At 46.7% G+C, this 26938-nt stretch overlaps 1 protein-coding gene across 2 annotated transcripts in view; it reads right to left on the bottom strand.

The window, feature by feature from the left end:
* LOC135537572 (protein MEMO1-like) overlaps positions 1–26938 on the bottom strand; it is a 67743-nt gene that overhangs the window by 15692 nt on the left and 25113 nt on the right. Inside the window, exons 3-6 of one of the 2 annotated variants that reach the window (XM_064963704.1) lie at positions 18307–18375; positions 17800–17912; positions 12375–12486; positions 10732–10871 (exon numbers count right to left, since the gene is read on the bottom strand). In XM_064963704.1, the coding sequence (XP_064819776.1) occupies positions 10732–10871; positions 12375–12486; positions 17800–17912; positions 18307–18375 (434 nt within the window). The remainder of the gene's footprint in view (positions 1–10731; positions 10872–12374; positions 12487–17799; positions 17913–18306; positions 18376–26938) is intronic. The other variant, XM_064963705.1, reaches the window with a different exon arrangement.

Below are 26938 nucleotides of genomic sequence, written 5' to 3'. Positions count from 1 at the left end.
ATTAACTGTTGTGGGAAGGAGGTAAACATATTAACCGTTGTAGGAAGGAGGTAAACATTAACCGTTGTGGGAAGGAGGTAAACATTAACCGTTGTGGGAAGGAGGTAAACATGAACCGTTGTGGGAAGGAGGTAAACATGAACCGTTGTGGGAAGGAGGTAGACATTAACCGTTGTGGGAAGGAGGTAGACATTAACCGTTGTGGGAAGGAGGTAGACATTAACCGTTGTGGGAAGGAGGTAAACATATTAACCGTTGTGGGAAGGAGGTAAACATAACCGTTGTGGGAAGGAGGTAAACATGAACCGTTGTGGGAAGGAGGTAAACATTAACCGTTGTGGGAAGGAGGTAAACATATTAACGTTGTGGGAAGGAGGTAAACATATTAACCGTTGTGGGAAGGAGGTAGACATTAACCGTTGTGGGAAGGAGGTAAACATATTAACCGTTGTGGGAAGGTAAACATTAAGGAGGTAAACATTAACCGTTGGGGGAAGGAGGTAAACATATTAACCGCCTGTGGGAAGGAGGTAAACATTAACGTTGTGGGAAGGAGGTAAACATTAACCGTTGTGGGAAGGAGGTAAACATTAACCGTTGTGGGAAGGAGGTAAACATGAACCGTTGTGGGAAGGAGGTAAACATTAACCGTTGTGGGAAGGAGGTAAACATGAACCGTTGTGGGAAGGAGGTAAACATTAACCGTTGTGGGAAGGAGGTAAACGTTGTGGGAAGGAGGTAAACATTAACCGTTGTGGGAAGGAGGTAAACATGAACCGTTGTGGGAAGGAGGTAGAACCGTTGTGGGAAGGAGGTAAACATGAACCATTGTGGGAAGGAGGTAAACATTAACCGTTGCTGGGAAGGAGGTAAACATTAACGCTTGGGAAGGAGGTAAACATTAACCGTTGTGGGAAGGAGGTAAACATATTAACCGTTGTGGGAAGGAGGTAAACATATTAACCGTTGTGGGAAGGAGGTAAACATTAACCGCCAGGGAAGGAGGTAAACATTAACCGTTGTGGGAAGGAGGTAAACATATTAACCGTTGTGGGAAGGAGGTGACATTAACCGTTGTGGGAAGGAGGTAGACATTAACCGTTGTGGGAAGGAGGTAAACATATTAACCGTTGTGGGAAGGAGGTAGTGGGAAGGAGTAAGACATTAACGTTGTGGGAAGGAGGTAAACATATTAACCGCTGTGGGAAGGAGGTAAACATATTAACCGTTGTGGGAAGGAGGTAAACATTAACCGTTGTGGGAAGGAGGTAAACATGGGAAGGATTAACCGTTGTGGGAAGGAGGTAAACATTAACCGTTGTGGGAAGGAGGTAAACATTAACCGTTGTGGGAAGGAGGTAAACATTAACCGTTGTGGGAAGGAGGTAAACATGAACCGTTGTGGGAAGGAGGTAAACATAACCGTTGTGGGAAGGAGGTAAACATGAACCGTTGTGGGAAGGAGGTAAACATTAACCGTTGTGGGAAGGAGGTAAACATATTAACCGGTGGGAAGGAGGTAAACATTAACCGTTGTGGGAAGGAGGTAAACATGAACCGTTGTGGGAAGGAGGTAAACATGAACCGTTGTGGGAAGGAGGTAAACATTAATTGTGGGAAGGAGGTAAACATTAACAGTTGTAGGAAGGAGGTAAACATGAACCGTTGTGGGAAGGAGGTAAACATTAAACCGTTGTGGGAAGGAGGTAAACATGAACCGTTGTGGGAAGGAGGTAAACATATGTTGTGGGAAGGAGGTAAACATATTAACCGTTGTGGGAAGGAGGTAAACATTAACCGTTGTGGGAAGGAGGTAAACATATTAACCGTTGTGGGAAGGAGGTAAACATGAACCGTTGTGGGAAGGAGGTAAACATATTAACGTTGGCTGTGGGAAGGAGGTAAACATTAACCGTTGTGGGAAGGAGGTAAACATATTAACCGTTGTGGGAAGGAGGTAAACATTAACCAGTTGTGGGAAGGAGGTAAACATAAACATTAACCGTTGTGGGAAGGAGGTAAACATATTAACCGTTGTGGGAAGGAGGTAAACATTAACCGTTGTGGGAAGGAGGTAAACATATTAACCGTTGTGGGAAGGAGGTAAACATATTAACCGTTGTGGGAAAGGAGGTAGCACAACTGTTGTGGGAAGGAGGTAAACATATTAACCGCGTTGTGGGAAGGAGGTAGACATTAACCGTTGTGGGAAGGAGGTAAACATGAACCGCTGTAGGAAGGAGGTAAACATTAACTGTTGTGGGAAGGAGGTAAACATTAACCGTTGTGGGAAGGAGGTAAACATTAACCGCTGTGGGAAGGAGGTAGACATTAACTGCTGTTAAGGGGAAGGAGGTAGACATTAACCGTTGTGGGAAGGAGGTAAACATATTAACCGTTGTGGGAAGGAGGTAGACATTAACCGTTGTGGGAAGGAGGTAAACATTAAGAGGTAAACATATTAACCGTTGTGGGAAGGAGGTAAACATTAACTGTTGTGGGAAGGAGGTAAACATTAACCGCTGTAGGAAGGAGGTAAACATTAACTTACGTTGTGGGAAGGAGGTAAACATTAACCATTGTGGGAAGGAGGTAAACATTAACCGTTGTGGGAAGGAGGTAAACATTAACCGCTGGGAAGGAGGTAAACATATTAACCGCGTTGTGGGAAGGAGGTAAACATGGGAAGGAGGTAAACATATTAACCGTTGTGGGAAGGAGGTAGACATTAACCGCTGTGGGAAGGAGGTAAACATTAACCGTTGTGGGAAGGAGGTAGACATTAACCGTTGTGGGAAGGAGGTAAACATTAACCGTTGTGGGAAGGAGGTAAACATATTAACCGTTGTGGGGAAGGAGGAAGACATTAACCGTTGTGGGAAGGAGGTAGACATTAACCGTTGGCCTGTGGGAAGGAGGTAAACATATTAACCGTTGTGGGAAGGAGGTAGACATTAACCGTTGTGGGAAGGAGGTAAACATATTAACAGTTGTGGGAAGGAGGTAAACATATTAACCGTTGTGGGAAGGAGGTAAACATTAACCGTTGTGGGAAGGAGGTAAACATATTAACTGTTGGCCTGTGGGAAGGAGGTAAACATTAACCGTTGTGGGGGAAGGAGGTAAACATTAACTGTTGTGGGAAGGAGGTAAACATTAACAGTTGTGGGAAGGAGGTAAACATGAACCGTTGTGGGAAGGAGGTAAACATTAACCGTTGTGGGAAGGAGGTAAACATGAACCGTTGTGGGAAGGAGGTAAACATGAACCGTTGTGGGAAGGAGGTAGACATTAACCGTTGTGGGAAGGAGGTAGACATTAACAGCTGTTGTGGGAAGGAGGTAGACATTAACTGTTGGCCTGTGGGAAGGAGGTAAAACATATTAACCGTTGTGGGAAGGAGGTAGACATTAACCGTTGTGGGAAGGAGGTAAACATATTAACAGTTGTGGGAAGGAGGTAAACATATTAACCGTTGTGGGAAGGAGGTAAACATTAACCGTTGTGGGAAGGAGGTAAACATATTAACTGTTGGCCTGTGGGAAGGAGGTAAACATTAACCGTTGTGGGAAGGAGGTAAACATTAACCGTTGTGGGAAGGAGGTAAACATTAACAGTTGTGGGAAGGAGGTAAACATTAACCGTTGTGGGAAGGAGGTAAACATGAACCGTTGTGGGAAGGAGGTAAACATGAACCGTTGTGGGAAGGAGGTAAACATGAACCGTTGTGGGAAGGAGGTAAACATGAACCGTTGTGGGAAGGAGGTAAACATGAACCGTTGTGGGAAGGAGGTAAACATGAACCGTTGTGGGAAGGAGGTAAACATGAACCGCTAGGGAAGGAGGTAAACATTAACTGCTAGGAAGGAGGTAAACATGAACCGTAGGGGAAGGAGGTAAACATATTAACCGTTGTGGGAAGGAGGTAAACATATTAACCGTTGTGGGAAGGAGGTAGACATTAACCGCTGTGGGAAGGAGGTAAACATATTAACTGCTGTGGGAAGGAGGTAAACATTAACCGTTGTGGGAAGGAGGTAAACATATTAACCGCTGTGGGAAGGAGGTAAACATATTAACTGCTGTGGGAAGGAGGTAAACATTAACCATAGGAAGGAGGTAAAACATTAACCGTTAGGGAAGGAGGTAGACATTAACCGTTGTGGGAAGGTAAACATATTAACCGGTAGACATTAACCGTTGTGGGAAGGAGGTAAACATATTAACCGTTGTGGGAAGGAGGTAAACATATTAACCGCTGTGGGAAGGAGGTAAACATATTAACCGTTGTGGGAAGGAGGTAAACATATTAACCGCTGTGGGAAGGAGGTAGACATTAACCGTTATGGGAAGGAGGTAAACATATTAACCGCTGTGGGAAGGAGGTAGACATTAACCGTTGTGGGAAGGAAGACATATTGGGGAAGGAGGTAAACCGCTGTGGGAAGGAGGTAGACATTAACTGCTGGGAAGGAGGTAAACATAACCGTTGTGGGAAGGAGGTAGGTAGACATTCACACATTTTCAACACTAATTGTGTATGGGAAGGAGGTAAACATACAAGGTTGACAAACGTTGCCCTCTAAAAAACAGTATTTGGGAATGATGAAATTACTAATGTTATTTTATAATTTTAGAAGCCTTGAAAAATATGCAGGTGGAAGGAGTAGACATTAACCGTTATAAAGGAATGATATTTACACCGGGAAGCTACTATGGACATTGTGGGAAGGAGGTAAACATGAACCGTTGTGGGAAGGAGGTAGACATTAACCGTTGTGGAAGGAGGTAAACATTAACCGTTGTGGGAAGGAGGTAGACATTAACCGTTGGGAAGGAGGTAGCATTAACCGTTGTGGGAAGGAGGTAGACATTAACCGTTGTGGGAAGGAGGTAGACATTAACCGTTGTGGGAAGGAGTTAGACATAACCGTTGTGGGAAGGAGGTAAACATATTAACCGCTGTGGGAAGGAGGTAAACATATTAACCGTTGTGGGAAGGAGGTAAACATACTAACCGTTGTGGGAAGGAGGTAAACATGAACCGTTGTGGGAAGGAGGTAAACATGAACCGTTGTGGGAAGGAGGTAAACATTAACCGTTGTGGGAAGGAGGTAGACATTAACCGTTAGGGAAGGAGGTAAACATTAACCGCTGTGGGAAGGAGGTAAACATATTAACCGTTGTGGAAGGAGGTAAACATACTAACCGTTGTGGGAAGGAGGTAAACATACTAACCGTTGTGGGAAGGAGGTAAACATGCTTAGACCGTTGTGGGAAGGAGGTAGACATTAACCGTTGTGGGAAGGAGGTAGACATTAACCGTTGTGGGAAGGAGGTAGACATTAACCGTTGTGGGAAGGAGGTAAACATATTAACCGCTGTGGGAAGGAGGTAAACATTAACCGTTGTGGAAGGAGGTAGACATTAACCTGCCTGTGGGAAGGAGGTAAACATTAACCGTTGTGGGAAGGAGGTAAACATTAACCGTTGGAAGGAGGTAAACATTAACGTTGGGAAGGAGGTAAACATATTAACCGTTGTGGGAAGGAGGTAAACATATTAACCGTTGGGAAGGAGGTAAACATTAACCGTTGGGAAGGAGGTAAACATGAACCGTTGTGGGAAGGAGGTAAACATATAACCGTTGTGGGAAGGAGGTAAACATTAACCGTTGTGGGAAGGAGGTAAACATGAACCGTTGTGGGAAGGAGGTAAACATTAACCGTTGTGGGAAGGAGGTAAACATGAACCGTTGTGGGAAGGAGGTAAACATATTAACCGTTGTGGGAAGGAGGTAAACATGAACCGTTGTGGAAGGAGGTAAACATGAACCGTTGTGGGAAGGAGGTAAACATTAACCGTTGTGGGAAGGAGGTAAACATGAACCGTTGTGGGAAGGAGGTAAACATATTAACCGTTGTGGGAAGGAGGTAGACATATCAACCGCTGTGGGAAGGAGGTAAACATATCAACCGTTGTGGGAAGGAGGTAAACATATTAACCGTTGTGGGAAGGAGGTAAACATTAACCGTTGTGGGAAGGAGGTAGACATTAACCGTTGTGGGAAGGAGGTAAACATATTAACTGTTGGCCGGTGGGAAGGAGGTAAACATATTAACTGTTGGCCTGTAGGAAGGAGGTAAACATTAACCGTTGTGGGAAGGAGGTAAACATTAACCGTTGTGGGAAGGAGGTAAACATTAACCGTTGTGGGAAGGAGGTAAACATGAACCGTTGTGGGAAGGAGGTAAACATTAACCGTTGTGGGAAGGAGGTAAACATGAACCGTTGTGGGAAGGAGGTAAACATGAACCGTTGTGGGAAGGAGGTAAACATGAACCGTTGTGGGAAGGAGGTAAACATTAACCGTTGTGGGAAGGAGGTAAACATTAAACATTGTGGGAAGGAGGTAAACCCTTGTGGGAAGGAGGTAAACATGAACCGTTGTGGGAAGGAGGTAAACATGAACCGTTGTGGGAAGGAGGTAAACATTAACCGTTGTGGGAAGGAGGTAAACATTAACCGTTGGCCTGTGGGAAGGAGGTAAACATATTAACCGTTGTGGGAAGGAGGTAAACATATTAACTGCTGTGGGAAGGAGGTAAACATATTAACCGTTGTGGGAAGGAGGTAAACATTAACCGTTGTGGGAAGGAGGTAGACATTAACCGTTGTGGGAAGGAGGTAAACATATTAACTGCTGGCTGTGGGAAGGAGGTAAACATATTAACTGCTGGCCTGTGGGAAGGAGGTAAACATTAACCGTTGTGGGAAGGAGGTAGACATTAACCGTTGTGGGAAGGAGGTAGACATTAACCGTTGTGGGAAGGAGGTAAACATTAACCGCTGTGGGAAGGAGGTAAACATATTAACCGTTGTGGGAAGGAGGTAAACATTAACCGCTATGGGAAGGAGGTAGACATTAACCGTTGTGGGAAGGAGGTAAACATTAACCGCTGTGGGAAGGAGGTAAACATATAACCGTTGTGGGAAGGAGGTAAACATATTAACCGCTGTGGGAAGGAGGTAGACATTAACCGTTGTGGGAAGGAGGTAAACATATTAACCGTTGTGGGAAGGAGGTAGACATTAACGCTGTGGGAAGGAGGTAGACATTAACCGTTGTGGGAAGGAGGTAGACATATTAACCGTGCCTGTGGGAAGGAGGTAGACATATTAACTCGTTGTGGGAAGGAGGTAGACATTAACCGTTGTGGGAAGGAGGTAAACATGAACCGTTGTGGGAAGGAGGTAAACATATTAACCGTTGTGGGAAGGAGGTAAACATGAACCGCTAGGGAAGGAGGTAAACATATTAACCGTTGTGGGAAGGAGGTAAACATATTAACCGTTGTGGGAAGGAGGTAAACATGAACCGTTGTGGGAAGGAGGTAAACATGAACCGCTATGGGAAGGAGGTAGACATTAACCGTTGTGGGAAGGAGGTAGACATGAACCATTGTGGGAAGGAGGTAAACATTAACCGTTGGCCTGTGGGAAGGAGGTATACATGAACCGCTGTGGGAAGGAGGTAAACATATTAACCGCTGTGGGAAGGAGGTAAACATATCAACCGTTGTGGGAAGGAGGTAAACATATTAACCGCTGTGGGAAGGAGGTAAACATGAACCGTTGTGGGAAGGAGGTAGACATTAACCGTTGTGGGAAGGAGGTAAACATTAACCGTTAGGGAAGGAGGTAGACATTAACCGTTGGGGAAGGAGGTAGCTGCCTTGACTACGGGGATCCATAATAAAGCCCAGGAAGGAGTAAACATAATGCCTTGAAGCAGGTAAACTACCGTTGGCCTGTGGGATTCATAATAAACCCCAGGAAGAGTAGCTGTAAGCATGCCGCTTGGGAAGCAGGAACTAATGGGGATCCATATTAAGCCCCAGGAAGAGTAAACATATTAACTGCTGTGGGAAGGAGGTAAACATATTAATGGGGATCCATAATTAAACATATTAACCCAGGAAGGAGTAGCTGTTGTGGGAAGGAGGAAACATATTAACCGTTGTGGGAAGGGGATCCATACAAAACCGTTGTGGGAAGAGTAGCATTAACCGTTGTGGGAAGCAGGAACATATTAACCGTTGTAGGATCCATACATAAACCCCAGGAAGAGTAAACATATTAACAAGGACTGTGGGAAGGAGGTAAACTAACTGCTGGGGATCCATAATAAACCCCAGGAAGGGTAAACATTGCTGTTTGGCAGGAACTAATGGGGAAATAAACATTAACCGTTGAGGGAAGAGTAAACGTGTACGTTGGCCTGTGGGAACAGGTAAACATATTAACCGTTGTGGGAAGGAGGATCCATAATAAACCCCAGGAAGAGTAAACATATTAACCGTTTGTAAACATATTAACCCTTGACAGGAACTGATATTAAAGTTGCGGATCCAAAATAAACCCCAGGAAGAGTAGCTGCATTAACCTTGACCTGTGGGGAAGGGTAGACATATTAACCTATGTGGGGGATTATTAACCCAAATTACAACACAATTAACCGTTGGAATAATAATAAGGCAACATAGTTGTGGGAACTGGATTAAACATATCCAGGTTGAGGGGAAGAGGGGTAGACATTTCATGGCCTATCACATTTTAAGTCATATTGGCCTGTGGGAAAGGATAACAATTACCGTTAAATACACATTTTCATACTAATTGTGTATGGCTAAATTACAGGGTTATGCCCTCAAAAACATGAAATTACTAATGTTATATAATTTTAGGGCCTTGGACAGGTGGAAGTTGCCCATTGAAGGAATGATTTTCCAAGCTAAGACATGGGAACTTTACTGCAGCATTTCCATTTTACTATCGACTGTCTGAGACAGGAGGTCACAAGAACCACTTTACTTTCAGCATTTAAAACTGAACATTCATGTTCATATTCAGGAGCTCCAAAACAGAATATATTGTTGTTTTGTCCTTGTACTCCAGCACTTTAGATTGGAAATGATACAATGACCATGAGGTTACAATGCAGACTGTCATCTTTAATGGGTATTTTCATCCATATCAGGTGATACATTTACAAATTATAGCATTTATTGTACATGGGTACATAACACCCCCATTTTTAAGGGACCAAAAAGTATTGTGACTCGACAAACCCGTTGGATGCTTTGGCTGGTTGATTTGGTTGTGTTTCAGATTATTTTGTGCCCAATAGAAATGAATGGTAAATAATGTATTATTTAACCTAGGAAGAGTAGCTGCTGCCTTGGCAGGAACTAATGGGGATCCATAATAAACCCCAGGAATAGTAGCTGCTGTCTTTGCAGGAACTAATGGGGATCCATAATAAACCCCAGGAAGAGTAGCTGCTGCCTTGGCAGGAACTAATGGGGATCCATAATAAACCCCAGGAAGAGTAGCTGCTGCCTTGGCAGGAACTAATGGGGATCCATAATAAACCCCAGGAAGAGTAGCTGCTGCCTCGGCAGGAACTAATGGGGATCCATAATAAACCCCAGGAAGAGTAGCTGCTGCCTTGACTAATGGGGATCCATAATAAAGCCCAGGAAGAGTAGCTGCTGCCTTGGCAGGAACTAATGGGGATCCATAATAAACCCCAGGAAGAGTAGCTGCTGCCTTGGCAGGAACTAATGGGGATCCATAATAAACCCCAGGAAGAGTAGCTGCTGCCTCGGCAGGAACTAATGGGGATCCATAATAAACCCCAGGAAGAGTAGCTGCTGCCTTGGCAGGAACTAATGGGGATCATAATAAACCCCCAGGAAGAGTAGCTGCTGCCTTGACTAATGGGGATCCATAATAAAGCCCAGGAAGAGTAGCTGCTGCCTTGGCAGGAACTAATGGGGATCCATAATAAACCCCAGGAAGGGTAGCTGCTTCCTTGGCAGGAACTAATGGGGATCCATAATAAACCCCAGGAAGAGTAGCTGCTGCCTTGGCAGGAATCCATAATAAACCCCAGGTAGTAGCTGCTGCCTTGTGAACAGGGAGAGTAGCTGCTGCCTTGGCAGGAACCAATGGGGATCCATAATAAACCCCAGGAGCAGTAGCTGCTGCCTTGGAGGAGATGATAAACCCAGGAAGAGTGGCTGCTGCCTTTAGGAACTAAGGGATCCATAATAAACCCCAGGAAGAGTAGCTGCTGCTTGGCAGGAACTAATGGGGATCCATAATAAACCCTAGGAAGAGTAGCTGCTGCCTTGACAGGAAGGAACTCATTGGGGCTCCAACACAAAATGAGTTTACCTTAAATTGAGCAACTCGGCTGGTTGTGATGTTTACGATGCACTATCACATTTTAAGTCATACAAATAACAATTATGTATAGCCTTTACTGAGGCTAAATACAAGTATTCAAAAACACAATTTGATATTTTTTGGGGTGAGTGACAGTTAAGGATGAAGGAGAGGTTTTTCCACAAGACAGAACCACTGTTTCCTTATAGAATCCCAAGGAGACAGAACCACTGTTTCCTTATAGAATCCCAAGGAGACAGAACAACTGTTTCCTTATAGAACCCCAAGGAGACAGAACCACTGTTTCCTTATAGAACCCCAAGGAGACAGAACCACTGTTTCCTTATAGAACCCCAAGGAGAGAACCACTGTTTCCTTATAGAACCCTTTTCATCGACCTGGCTTTTCATTAAAAGCGAATGGATGTATAACCAGACTAGCTCAACTCAGTAGTGTGAACAGGATATAATATATTGATCTCTATCAGTCCTGGTATACCCCAGTGGCAGAAGTCCGAGGAGATGATGAACAAGTTGGAGGGATCAGCCAGATACCTGCTGGGTATTCCATAATCCTGTTCTTTAGACTCACTGAGGGCTCCAACCAGCACCGGGACAATGCTGAGCTCATCTTTATGACTGCAGTGGGGAAATGGAGACAACACATTACAAGCCTGTATGGGTGTTGTGCACTGGGACAGTTACCTGACTGAGATGGTAGAAGCTGTTACAGAGACTGTATTCCCCAACCTGATTAAATTATTACCCCTACCTGATTAAAAGGTGTGGGTATTACCCCAACCTGATTAAAAGGTGTGGGTATTACCCCAACCTGATTAAAAGGTGTGGGTATTCCCCCAACCTGATTCAAAGGAAGGTGTGGGTATTCCCCCAACCTGATTCAAAGGAAGGTGTGGGTATTAACCCAACCTGATTCAAAGGAAGGTGTGGGTATTCCCCCAACCTGATTCAAAGGAAGGTGTGGGTATTCCCCCAACCTGATTCAAAGGAAGGTGTGGGTATTCCCCCAACCTGATTCAAAGGAAGGTGTGGGTATTCCCCCAACCTGATTAAAAGGAAGGTGTGGATATTCCCCCAACCTGATTAAAAGGAAGGTGTGGGTATTCCCCCAACCTGATTAAAAGGAAGGTGTTGGTATTCCCCCAACCTGATTAAAAGGAAGGTGTGGGTATTACCCCAACCTGATTAAAAGGAAGGTGTGGGTATTCCCCCAACCTGATTAAAAGGAAGGTGTGGGTATTCCCCCAACCTGATTCAAAGGAAGGTGTGGGAATTACCCCAACCTGATTCAAAGGAAGGTGTTGGTATAAACCCAACCTGATTCAAAGGAAGGTGTGGGTATTAACCCAAACTGATTAAAATGTGTGGGTATTACCCCAACCTGATTAAAAGGTGTGGGTATTCCCCCAACCTGATTAAAAGGTGTGGGAATTACCCCAACCTGATTCAAAGGAAGGTGTGGGTATTCCCCCAACCTGATTAAAAGGAAGGTGTGGGTATTACCCCAACCTGATTAAAAGGTGTGGGAATTACCCCAACCTGATTAAAAGGTGTGGGTATTACCCCAACCTGATTAAAAGGTGTGGGTATTACCCCAACCTGATTAAAAGGTGTGGGTATTACCCCAACCTGATTAAAAGGAAGGTGTGGGTATTAACCCAACCTGATTCAAAGGTGTGGGTATTACCCCAACCTGATTAAAAGGTGTGCATGCTTATTGAGTGGGTTCATTAATTGAGCATGCAGGCTTTACTTAAGATTAGATTCTCGATTTATACTGACTCTCCATTAGCATAGACCAGTCTTCTTGGGGTCGGGAAAACAACCAATCATTAGTAAACCAATAATTAGTAAAACAACCAATCATAAACCATAGTAATGAAGCAAAACATCATGGGGCTTGGGGATGACAGAACTCCACAAAATGTCAAGGCAAACCAGTCATTAGACCCACAGCTCTCCTCCATTAGTCATGAGGCCCTGCTGGCTCCCACAACCTGACAGACAGGTCAGGTCTGTATCGTGGCCCTCTAGTCTCTTAATCACTGTACTCTCCACTGATGGATGGCTTGTGATGAATGAAGCAGACAACATGTCCTGACAGACTGTAGACTGTCTTACCTCTCCATGGCTTTAGCAGTGTAAGGCAGGTGCATTTCAATGCTGTGCTCATCCTCGTCTGTCTGAAGACTCATCCTCTCAAACATCCCAGTCTTCCAGAGGTCAGCATAGACTAGAGAGAGATGAGGATTCAATATACAGGAGGTCAGCATAGACTAGAGGGAGACGAGGATTCAATATACAGGAGGTCAGCATAGACTAGAGGGAGACGAGGATTCAATATACAGGAGGTCAGCATAGACTAGAGGGAGGTGAGGATTCAATATACAGGAGGTCAGCATAGACTAGAGGGAGATGAGGATTCAATATACAGGAGGTCAGCATAGACTAGAGGGAGACGAGGATTCAATATACAGGAGGTCAGCATAAAACTAGAGGGAGATGAGGATTCAATATACAGGAGGTCAGCATAGACTAGAGGGAGACGAGGATTCAATATACAGGAGGTCAGCATAGACTAGAGGGAGATGATGATTCAAATTACAGGAGGTCAGCATAGACTAGAGGGAGGTGAGGATTCAATATACAGGAGGTCAGCATAGACTAGACGGAGGTTAGGATTCAATATACAGGAGGTCAGCATAGACTAGAGGGAGACGAGGATTCAATATACAGGAGGTCAGCATAGACTAGAGGGAGGTGAGGATTCAATATACAGGAGGTCAGCATAGACAAGAGGATTCAATATACAGGAGGTCAGCATAGACTAGAGGATTCAATATACAGGAGGTCAGCATAGACTAGAGGGAGGTGAGGATTCAATATACAGGAGCTCAGCATAAAGGGAGGTGAGGATTCAATATACAGGAGGTCAGCATAGAGGGAGGTGAGGGTTCAATATACAGGAGGTCAGCATAGACTAGAGGGAGGTGAGGATTCAATATACAGGAGGTCAGCATAGACTAGAGGGAGGTGAGGATTCAATATACAGGAGGTCAGCATAGAGGGAGGTGAGGGTTCAATATACAGGAGGTCAGCATAGAGGGAGGTGAGGGTTCAATATACAGGAGGTCAGCATAGACTAGAGGGAGGTGAGGATTCAATATACAGGAGGTCAGCATAGACTAGAGGGAGGTGAGGATTCAATATACAGGAGCTCAGCATAGAGGGAGGTGAGGGTTCAATATACAGGAGGTCAGCATAGAGGGAGGTGAGGGTTCAATATACAGGAGGTCAGCATAGACTAGAGGGAGGTGAGGATTCAATATACAGGAGGTCAGCATAGACTAGAGGGAGGTGAGGATTCAATATACAGGAGGTCAGCATAGACTAGAGGGAGGTGAGGATTCAATATACAGGAGGTCAGCATAGACTAGACGGAGGTGAGGATTCAATATACAGGAGCTCAGCATAGAGGGAGGTGAGGGTTCAATATACAGGAGGTCAGCATAGAGGAGGTGAGGGTTCAATATACAGGAGGTCAGCATAGAGGGAGGTGAGGGTTCAATATACAGGAGGTCAGCATAGAGGGAGGTGAGGGTTCAATATACAGGAGGTCAGCATAGAGGGAGGTGAGGATTCAATATACAGGAGGTCAGCATAGAGGGAGGTGAGGGTTCAATATACAGGAGGTCAGCATAGAGGAGGTGAGGGTTCAATATACAGGAGGTCAGCATAGAGGAGGTGAGGGTTCAATATACAGGAGGTCAGCATAGACTAGAGGGAGGTGAGGGTTCAATATACAGGAGGTCAGCATAGACTAGAGGGAGGTGAGGATTCAATATACAGGAGGTCAGCATAGAGGGAGGTGAGGGTTCAATATACAGGAGGTCAGCATAGAGGGAGGTGAGGGTTCAATATACAGGAGGTCAGCATAGACTAGAGGGAGGTGAGGATTCAATATACAGGAGGTCAGCATAGAGGGATGAGAGGGAGGTTCAATATACAGGAGGTCAGCATAGAGGGAGGTGCAGGGTTCAATATACAGGAGGTCAGCATAGAGGGAGGTGAGCTGATTCAACATCCACATTATTACTGGGGAGGAACAGAGGCTCGTATTAGCATTTGACTGGAGTCAAGTATCAGCACTGATATGTGTTTGGCAGTGAGTCGCTTCTTTCCAGTATCAGTCAGATGATTGGACCCTGAGGACAACTCAGGTTTTAAGATTTTCTGTCAAGCTTTAAAAAAGGCACAATAAACACTGGATTAGGCTGTGACGGTCAACCAAAATAAATGCAACATGTAAAGTGTTGGTCCTATGGTCTATGAGCTGAAATAAAATATATGTTCCATACGCACAAAAAGCCTTGGATTTCAGCTCAAATGTGCCTTGGCACAACCATTTGTTTACATCCCTGTTTGTGAGAATTTGGCCCAGACCAAGATAATCCATGGCCCCCCTGAGAGGTGTAAACATATCAAGAGGCTGATTAAACAGCATTATCATTACACAGGTGCACCTATGAGCCGGGGACAATAAAAGGCCACTAAAATGTGCAGTTTTGTCACAACACAATGCCAAGATGTCTCAAGATGAGGAGAGTGCAATTGGCCTGCTGACTGCAGGAATGTCCACCAGAGTTGTTGCAAGATCATTTTGTTAATTTCTCTACCATAAGCCGCCTCCAACGTTGTTTTGAAGAGACCTTGGCCCAGACCAGCTATGTCCAACCTTGGCCCATATCCAGCCAAGGTTACCACAGACCAGCTATGAAGGACCTCCACAGTCGGCTTCTTCACCTGAGGCATCGTCTGAGACCAGCCACCCGGACAACTGATAAAACTGGGTTTGCACAAACTAAGATTTTCTGCACAAACTGTGAAGAAACCTTGTCCCAGGGAAGCTTATTTGAGTGCCTGTCGTCCCACCAGTCTTGGCCTGACTGCACTTTGGCGTCGTGACCGACATCAGTGGAGGCAAATGCTCACCCTATGAATGGCCTTGGCACACTATGAAGAGGCCTTGGCCCAGACCAGCTATGAAGAGGCCTTGGCCCAGACCAGCTATGAAGAGGCCTTGGCCCAGACCAGCTATGAAGAGGCCTTGGCCCAGACCAGCTATGAAGAGGCCTTGGCCCAGACCAGTTATGAAGAGGCCTTGGCCCAGACCAGTTATGAAGAGGCCTTGGCCCAGACCAGTTATGAAGAGGCCTTGGCCCAGACCAGCTATGAAGAGGCCTTGGCCCAGACCAGCTATGAAGAGGCCTTGGCCCAGACCAGCTATGAAGAGACCTTGGCCCAGACCAGCTATGAAGAGGCCTTGGCCCAGACCAGCTATGAAGAGACCTTGGCCCAGACCAGCTATGAAGAGACCTTGGCCCAGACCAGCTATGAAGAGACCTTGGCCCAGACCAGCTATGAAGAGGCCTTGGCCCAGACCAGCTATGAAGAGGCCTTGGCCCAGACCAGCTATGAAGAGGCCTTGGCCCAGACCAGCTATGAAGAGGCCTTGGCCCAGACCAGCTATGAAGAGGCCTTGGCCCAGACCAGCTATGAAGAGGCCTTGGCCCAGACCAGCTATGAAGAGGCCTTGGCCCAGACCAGCTATGAAGAGACCTTGGCCCAGACCAGCTATGAAGAGGCCTTGGCCCAGACCAGCTATGAAGAGGCCTTGGCCCAGACCAGCTATGAAGAGGCCTTGGCCCAGACCAGCTATGAAGAGGCCTTGGCCCAGACCAGCTATGAAGAGGCCTTGGCCCAGACCAGCTATGAAGAGACCTTGGCCCAGACCAGTTATGAAGAGGCCTTGGCCCAGACCAGCTATGAAGAGGCCTTGGCCCAGACCAGCTATGAAGAGGCCTTGGCCCAGACCAGCTATGAAGAGGCCTTGGCCCAGACCAGCTATGAAGAGGCCTTGGCCCAGACCAGCTATGAAGAGACCTTGGCCCAGACCAGCTATGAAGAGGCCTTGGCCCAGACCAGCTATGAAGAGGCCTTGGCCCAGACCAGCTATGAAGAGGCCTTGGCCCAGACCAGCTATGAAGAGGCCTTGGCCCAGACCCTATGAAGAGCCTTGGCCCAGACCAGCTATGAAGAGGCCTTGGCCCAGACCAGCTATGAAGAGACCTTGGCCCAGACCAGTTATGAAGAGGCCTTGGCCCAGACCAGCTATGAAGAGGCTTGGCCCAGACCAGCTATGAAGAGGCCTTGGCCCAGACCAGCTATGAAGAGGCCTTGGCCCAGACCAGCTATGAAGAGACCTTGGCCCAGACCAGCTGAAGAGACCTTGGCCCAGACCAGCTATGAAGAGACCTTGGCCCAGACCAGCTATGAAGAGACCTTGGCCCAGACCAGCTATGAAGAGACCTTGGCCCAGACCAGCTGTTAAGAGACCTTGGCCCAGACCAGCTATGAAGAGACCTTGGCCCGGACCAGCTATGAAGAGACCTTGGCCTGGACCAGCTATGAAGAGACCTTGGCCCAGACCAGCTATGAAGAGGCCTGCTCCCCCTCTCAAGGCTCCTCCTCCCCCTGCTCCCCCTCTCAAGGCTCCTCCTCCCCCTGCTCCCCCTCTCAAGGCTCCTCCTCCCCCTGCTCCCCCTCTCAAGGCACCTGCTCCCCCTCTCAAGGCCCCTCCTCTGCCTGCTCCCCCTCTCAAGGCCCCTCCTCCCCCTCTCAAGGCCCCTCCTCCTCCTGCTCCCCCTCTCAAGGCCCCTCCTCTGCCTGCATCAGCTCTGGTTAATAAAGTTACTTTCAAATGGACTTTTCTGCTGCTTCCCTAACTCGGATCTGACCACGTCAACACGGAACTGGTCATCATCAGGTCCGTTTGGATAGAGTCTCTATACTGAAAAATGTATTTATGCGTATTTGTTTGGGTGGGAAAGCCCCAGGTCCATTTCAGAATGGGTTCAACTTCTTAGACCGCTACTTGAGGCCCAACAACAGACAACGCAAGGAATATTGTAAACAATGTCACAGAAACTGGACTTGGGGACTAGAATAGGGTGGTTTGTTTTGCCAAATAAACAAAAATGGACTACAGTAAGTATCTGAATTTAATTTCTCCTCTGTACCGTAACCCTGAAACCCTAATACATTCTGAAACATGGGTTTGGTGAACTGTTACACCCATAGTTATGAATATAACTACTGTTCCCTGAACATATGTTGGACCAAACCACCAGCAGAGTTTGGGCTCACTGAAGAGTGGTGCTGAATGGAGGAAAGGGATGTGAGGCCCGCTATTATAGCAGGGAGGCGGGGACAACTAGAGGGAGGCGGGGACAACTAGAGGGAGGCGGGGACAACTAGAGGGAGGCGGGGACAACTAGAGGGAGGCGGGGACCAACTAGAGGGAGGCGGGGACCAACTAGAGGGAGGCGGGGACCAACTAGAGGGAGGCGGGGACCAACTAGAGGGAGGCGGGGGCCAACTAGAGGGAGGCGGGGACAACTATAAATGATCCATAGCCTCCTGGTCAATCCTGAGGTGATTTATAAACCTCCGCAGAGGACAGGGCACAGTGTGTGTGTGTACCTACCATTCTGGTCAATCCTGAGGTCGTAGAGAGGTGTTTTATAAACCTCAGCAGAGGACAGGGCACAGCGGGCCAGAGGAACATGGTGAGACGGACCCAAGATGAACACCCTGCGACTACAGGGGAAAGAGAGGACTCAGTCAACACACTGTCCTCAGTAGGACTCAGTTCAGCAGCTCAGTGGACCAGTCATCATGGACCAGTCATCAGGCCACAGATGCGTCGGTCGACCAGGCTTCGCTCAAGTTGTTCCAAGGTGAGGCTGTGATAGAGGCTATACTGCTCCCCACTGTCTGTCTGAGGTAACTACAGGCCGATAGGTCCTTCATGGTGAAACAGAGCAGGCGAAGGATTTGGAGGAGGGACAATGTGGAAAAAGAAATTAAAAAATCTCTCATTTCCAATTGATGATACTTAAAATGTCGATGAAAATGTATTTTGTTACTGAAAAAAATTGTTTAATTTAGAAAACTCACTGAACATAAGTAATAGACATGATAAATGACTTACGTAACAGAAGGGTCTATTTGTTTGTAGGCGTGTGCAGCACAAGCACCACAGTAGGAATATCCTGCCTGGCTGAAAACACATTACAAGACACCATTACAACACATTACAACCTGCCTGACAACACATTACAACCTGCCTGACAACACATTACAACCTGCCTGACAACACATTACAACCTGCCTGCCTGACAACACATTACAACCTGTCTGGCTGACAACACATTACAACCTGCCTGACAACACATTACAACCTGTCTGGCTGACAACACATTACAACCTGCCTGACAACACATTACAACCTGTCTGGCTGACAACACATTACAACCTGCCTGGCTGACAACACATTACAACCTGCCTGACAACACATTACAACCTGTCTGGCTGACAACACATTACAACCTGCCTGACAACACATTACAACCTGTCTGGCTGACAACACATTACAACCTGCCTGACAACACATTACAACCTGTCTGGCTGACAACACATTACAACCTGCCTGACAACACATTACAACCTGTCTGGCTGACAACACATTACAACCTGCCTGACAACACATTACAACCTGTCTGGCTGACAACACATTACAACCTGCCTGACAACACATTACAACCTGTCTGGCTGACAACACATTACAACCTGCCTGACAACACATTACAACCTGTCTGGCTGACAACACATTACAACCTGCCTGACAACACATTACAACCTGCCTGGCTGACAACACATTACAACCTGGCTGACAACACATTACAACCTGTCTGGCTGACAACACATTACAACCTGCCTGACAACACATTACAACCTGTCTGACAACACATTACAACCTGCCTGGCTGACAACACATTACAACCTGCCTGACAACACATTACAACCTGCCTGACAACACATTACAACCTGCCTGACAACACATTACAACCTGCCTGGCTGACAACACATTACAACCTGCCTGACAACACATTACAACCTGCCTGCCTGACAACACATTACAACCTGTCTGGCAACACATTACAACCTGCCTGACAACACATTACAACCTGCCTGACAACACATTACAACCTGTCTGCTGACAACACATTACAACCTGCCTGACAACACATTACAACCTGCCTGACAACACATTACAACCTGCCTGACAACACATTACAACCTGCCTGACAACACATTACAACCTGCCTGACAACACATTACAACCTGTCTGGCTGACAACACATTACAACCTGCCTGACAACACATTACAACCTGTCTGGCTGACAACACATTACAACCTGCCTGACAACACATTACAACCTGTCTGGCTGACAACACATTACAACCTGCCTGGCTGACAACACATTACAACCTGCCTGACAACACATTACAACCTGTCTGGCTGACAACACATTACAACCTGCCTGACAACACATTACAACCTGTCTGGCTGACAACACATTACAACCTGCCTGACAACACATTACAACCTGTCTGGCTGACAACACATTACAACCTGCCTGACAACACATTACAACCTGTCTGGCTGACAACACATTACAACCTGCCTGACAACACATTACAACCTGTCTGGCTGACAACACATTACAACCTGCCTGACAACACATTACAACCTGTCTGGCTGACAACACATTACAACCTGCCTGACAACACATTACAACCTGCCTGGCTGACAACACATTACAACCTGGCTGACAACACATTACAACCTGTCTGGCTGACAACACATTACAACCTGCCTGACAACACATTACAACCTGCCTGGCTGACAACACATTACAACCTGCCTGGCTGACAACACATTACAACCTGCCTGACAACACATTACAACCTGCCTGACAACACATTACAACCTGCCTGACAACACATTACAACCTGCCTGGCTGACAACACATTACAACCTGCCTGACAACACATTACAACCTGCATGCCTGACAACACATTACAACCTGTCTGGCAACACATTACAACCTGCCTGACAACACATTACAACCTGCCTGACAACACATTACAACCTGTCTGGCAACACATTACAACCTGCCTGACAACACATTACAACCTGCCTGACAACACATTACAACCTGCCTGACAACACATTACAACCTGCCTGACAACACATTACAACCTGCCTGACAACACATTACAACCTGTCTGGCTGACAACACATTACAACCTGCCTGACAACACATTACAACCTGTCTGGCTGACAACACATTACAACCTGCCTGACAACACATTACAACCTGTCTGGCTGACAACACATTACAACCTGCCTGACAACACATTACAACCTGTCTGGCTGACAACACATTACAACCTGCCTGACAACACATTACAACCTGTCTGGCTGACAACACATTACAACCTGCCTGACAACACATTACAACCTGTCTGGCTGACAACACATTACAACCTGCCTGACAACACATTACAACCTGTCTGGCTGACAACACATTACAACCTGCCTGACAACACATTACAACCTGTCTGGCTGACAACACATTACAACCTGCCTGACAACACATTACAACCTGCCTGGCTGACAACACATTACAACCTGGCTGACAACACATTACAACCTGTCTGGCTGACAACACATTACAACCTGCCTGACAACACATTACAACCTGTCTGACAACACATTACAACCTGCCTGGCTGACAACACATTACAACCTGCCTGACAACACATTACAACCTGCCTGACAACACATTACAACCTGCCTGACAACACATTACAACCTGCCTGGCTGACAACACATTACAACCTGCCTGACAACACATTACAACCTGCCTGCCTGACAACACATTACAACCTGTCTGGCAACACATTACAACCTGCCTGACAACACATTACAACCTGACTGACAACACATTACAACCTGTCTGGCAACACATTACAACCTGCCTGACAACACATTACAACCTGCCTGACAACACATTACAACCTGCCCTGACAACACATTACAACCTGCCTGACAACACATTACAACCTGCCTGACAACACATTACAACCTGCCTGACAACACATTACAACCTGCCTGGCTGACAACACATTACAACCTGCCTGACAACACATTACAACCTGCCTGACAACACATTACAACCTGCCTGGCTGACAACACATTACAACCTGCCTGACAACACATTACAACCTGCCTGGCTGACAACACATTACAACCTGTCTGGCTGACAACACATTACAACCTGCCTGACAACACATTACAACCTGTCTGACAACACATTACAACCTGCCTGGCTGACAACACATTACAACCTGCCTGACAACACATTACAACCTGCCTGACAACACATTACAACCTGCCTGACAACACATTACAACCTGCCTGGCTGACAACACATTACAACCTGCCTGACAACACATTACAACCTGCCTGCCTGACAACACATTACAACCTGTCTGGCAACACATTACAACCTGCCTGACAACACATTACAACCTGCCTGACAACACATTACAACCTGTCTGGCAACACATTACAACCTGCCTGACAACACATTACAACCTGCCTGACAACACATTACAACCTGCCTGACAACACATTACAACCTGCCTGACAACACATTACAACCTGCCTGACAACACATTACAACCTGCCTGACAACACATTACAACCTGCCTGGCTGACAACACATTACAACCTGCCTGACAACACATTACAACCTGCCTGACAACACATTACAACCTGCCTGACAACACATTACAACCTGCCTGGCTGACAACACATTACAACCTGCCTGACAACACATTACAACCTGCCTGGCTGACAACACATTACAACCTGCCTGACAACACATTACAACCTGCCTGGCTGACAACACATTACAACCTGCCTGCCTGACAACACATTACAACCTGCCTGGCTGACAACACATTACAACCTGCCTGGCTGACAACACATTACAACCTGCCTGACAACACATTACAACCTGCCTGGCTGACAACACATTACAACGTGCCTGGCTGACAACACATTACAACCTGCCTGACAACACATTACAACCTGCCTGGCTGACAACACATTACAACCTGCCTGGCTGACAACACATTACAACCTGCCTGGCTGACAACACATTACAACCTGCCTGGCTGACAACACATTACAACCTGCCTGGCTGACAACACATTACAACCTGCCTGGCTGACAACACATTACAACCTGCCTGGCTGACAACACATTACAACCTGCCTGGCTGACAACACATTACAACCTGCCTGGCTGACAACACATTACAACCTGCCTGGCTGACAACACATTACAACCTGCCTGGCTGACAACACATTACAACCTGCCTGGCTGACAACACATTACAACCTGTCTGGCTGACAACACATTACAACCTGCCTGGCAACACATTACAACCTGTCTGGCTGACAACACATTACAACCTGCCTGACAACACATTACAACCTGCCTGATAACACATTACAACCTGCCTGGCTGACAACACATTACAACCTGCCTGGCTGACAACACATTACAACCTGCCTGACAACACATTACAACCTGCCTGGCTGACAACACATTACAACCTGCCTGACAACACATTACAACCTGCCTGGCTGACAACACATTACAACCTGCCTGGCTGACAACACATTACAACCTGCCTGCCTGACAACACATTACAACCTGCCTGGCTGACAACACATTACAACCTGCCTGACAACACATTACAACCTGCCTGGCTGACAACACATTACAACCTGCCTGACAACACATTACAACCTGCCTGGCTGACAACACATTACAACCTGCCTGACAACACATTACAACCTGCCTGGCTGACAACACATTACAACCTGCCTGACAACACATTACAACCTGCCTGGCTGACAACACATTACAACCTGCCTGACAACACATTACAACCTGCCTGGCTGACAACACATTACAACCTGCCTGGCTGACAACACATTACAACCTGCCTGACAACACATTACAACCTGCCTGGCTGACAACACATTACAACCTGCCTGACAACACATTACAACCTGTCTGGCTGACAACACATTACAACCTGCCTGCCTGACAACACATTACAACCTGCCTGACAACACATTACAACCTGCCTGGCTGACAACACATTACAACCTGCCTGACAACACATTACAACCTGTCTGGCTGACAACACATTACAACCTGCCTGCCTGACAACACATTACAACCTGCCTGGCTGACAACACATTACAACCTGTCTGGCTGACAACACATTACAACCTGTCTGGCTGACAACACATTACAACCTGCCTGACAACACATTACAACCTGCCTGGCTGACAACACATTACAACCTGCCTGACAACACATTACAACCTGCCTGACAACACATTACAACCTGCCTGGCTGACAACACATTACAACCTGCCTGGCTGACAACACATTACAACCTGTCTGGCAGACAACACATTACAACCTGCCTGACAACACATTACAACCTGTCTGGCTGACAACACATTACAACCTGCCAGGCTGACAACACATTACAACCTGTCTGGCTGACAACACATTACAACCTGCCTGGCTGACAACACATTACAACCTGCCTGGCTGACAACACATTACAACCTGCCTGACAACACATTACAACCTGCCTGGCTGACAACACATTACAACCTGCCTGACAACACATTACAACCTGCCTGGCTGACAACACATTACAACCTGCCTGGCTGACAACACATTACAACCTGCCTGGCTGACAACACATTACAACCTGCCTGGCTGACAACACATTACAACCTGCCTGGCTGACAACACATTACAACCTGCCTGGCTGACAACACATTACAACCTGTCTGGCTGACAACACATTACAACCTGCCTGGCTGACAACACATTACAACCTGCCTGTCTGAAAACACATTACAACCTGTCTGGCTGACAAAACATTACAACCTGCCTGGCTGACAACACATTACAACCTGCCTGACAACACATTACAACCTGCCTGCCTGACAACACATTACAACCTGCCTGACAACACATTACAACCTGCCTGACAACACATTACAACCTGTCTGGCTGACAACACATTACAACCTGCCTGGCTGACAACACATTACAACCTGTCTGGCTGACAACACATTACAACCTGCCTGACAACACATGACAACCTGTCTGGCTGACAACACATTACAACCTGTCTGCCTGACAACACATTATAACCTGCCTGACAACACATTACAACCTGCCTGCCTGACAACACATTACAACCTGCCTGAATGAAAACACATTACAACCTGCCTGGCTGACAACACATTACAACCTGCCTGGCTGACAACACATTACAACCTGCCTGACAACACATTACAACCTGTCTGGCTGACAACACATTACAACCTGCCTGACAACACATTACAACCTGCCTGGCTGACAACACATTACAACCTGCCTGACAACACATTACAACCTGTCTGGCTGACAACACATTACAACCTGCCTGGCTGACAACACATTACAACCTGCCTGGCTGACAACACATTACAACCTGCCTGCCTGACAACACATTACAACCTGCCTGCCTGACAACACATTACAACCTGCCTGGCTGACAACACATTACAACCTGCCTGGCTGACAACACATTACAACCTGCCTGGCTGACAACACATTACAACCTGCCTGACAACACATTACAACCTGTCTGCCTGACAACACATTACAACCTGCCTGGCTGACAACACATTACAACCTGTCTGGCTGACAACACATTACAACCTGTCTGGCTGACAACACATTAAAACCTGCCTGCTGACAACACATTACAACCTGCCTGGCTGACAACACATTACAACCTGCCTGGCTGACAACACATTACAACCTGCCTGGCTGACAACACATTACAACCTGCCTGGCTGACAACACATTACAACCTGCCTGGCTGACAACACATTACAACCTGCCTGGCTGACAACACATTACAACCTGCCTGGCTGACAACACATTACAACCTGCCTGCCTGACAACACATTACAACCTGCCTGCCTGACAACACATTACAACCTGCCTGACAACACATTACAACCTGCCTGGCTGACAACACATTACAACCTGCCTGGCTGACAACACATTACAACCTGCCTGGCTGACAACACATTACAACCTGCCTGGCTGACAACACATTACAACCTGCCTGGCTGACAACACATTACAACCTGCCTGGCTGACAACACATTACAACCTGCCTGGCTGACAACACATTACAACCTGCCTGGCTGACAACACATTACAACCTGCCTGGCTGACAACACATTACAACCTGCCTGACAACACATTACAACCTGCCTGCCTGACAACACATTACAACCTGCCTGACAACACATTACAACCTGCCTGACAACACATTACAACCTGTCTGGCTGACAACACATTACAACCTGCCTGGCTGACAACACATTACAACCTGTCTGGCTGACAACACATTACAACCTGCCTGACAACACATGACAACCTGTCTGGCTGACAACACATTACAACCTGTCTGCCTGACAACACATTATAACCTGCCTGACAACACATTACAACCTGCCTGCCTGACAACACATTACAACCTGCCTGAATGAAAACACATTACAACCTGCCTGGCTGACAACACATTACAACCTGCCTGGCAACACATTACAACCTGCCTGACAACACATTACAACCTGTCTGGCTGGCAACACATTACAACCTGCCTGGCAACACATTACAACCTGCCTGGCTGACAACACATTACAACCTGCCTGACAACACATTACAACCTGTCTGGCTGACAACACATTACAACCTGCCTGGCTGACAACACATTACAACCTGCCTGACAACACATTACAACCTGCCTGGCTGACAACACATTACAACCTGCCTGACAACACATTACAACCTGTCTGGCTGACAACACATTACAACCTGCCTGCCTGACAACACATTACAACCTGCCTGACAACACATTACAACCTGCCTGGCTGACAACACATTACAACCTGCCTGACAACACATTACAACCTGCCTGACAACACATTACAACCTGTCTGGCTGACAACACATTACAACCTGCCTGCCTGACAACACATTACAACCTGCCTGGCTGACAACACATTACAACCTGTCTGGCTGACAACACATTACAACCTGTCTGGCTGACAACACATTACAACCTGCCTGACAACACATTACAACCTGCCTGGCTGACAACACATTACAACCTGCCTGACAACACATTACAACCTGCCTGACAACACATTACAACCTGCCTGGCTGACAACACATTACAACCTGCCTGGCTGACAACACATTACAACCTGTCTGGCAGACAACACATTACAACCTGCCTGACAACACATTACAACCTGTCTGGCTGACAACACATTACAACCTGCCAGGCTGACAACACATTACAACCTGTCTGGCTGACAACACATTACAACCTGCCTGGCTGACAACACATTACAACCTGCCTGGCTGACAACACATTACAACCTGCCTGACAACACATTACAACCTGCCTGGCTGACAACACATTACAACCTGCCTGACAACACATTACAACATGCCTGGCTGACAACACATTACAACCTGCCTGGCTGACAACACATTACAACCTGCCTGGCTGACAACACATTACAACCTGCCTGGC

This window comes from Oncorhynchus masou, unplaced genomic scaffold, assembly GCF_036934945.1.
Source record: "Oncorhynchus masou masou isolate Uvic2021 unplaced genomic scaffold, UVic_Omas_1.1 unplaced_scaffold_819, whole genome shotgun sequence".
NCBI lineage: Eukaryota > Metazoa > Chordata > Actinopteri > Salmoniformes > Salmonidae > Oncorhynchus > Oncorhynchus masou.
The sequence above is the reverse complement of the archived record's forward strand: the minus strand, read 5'-3'. Positions and strand labels throughout refer to the sequence as shown.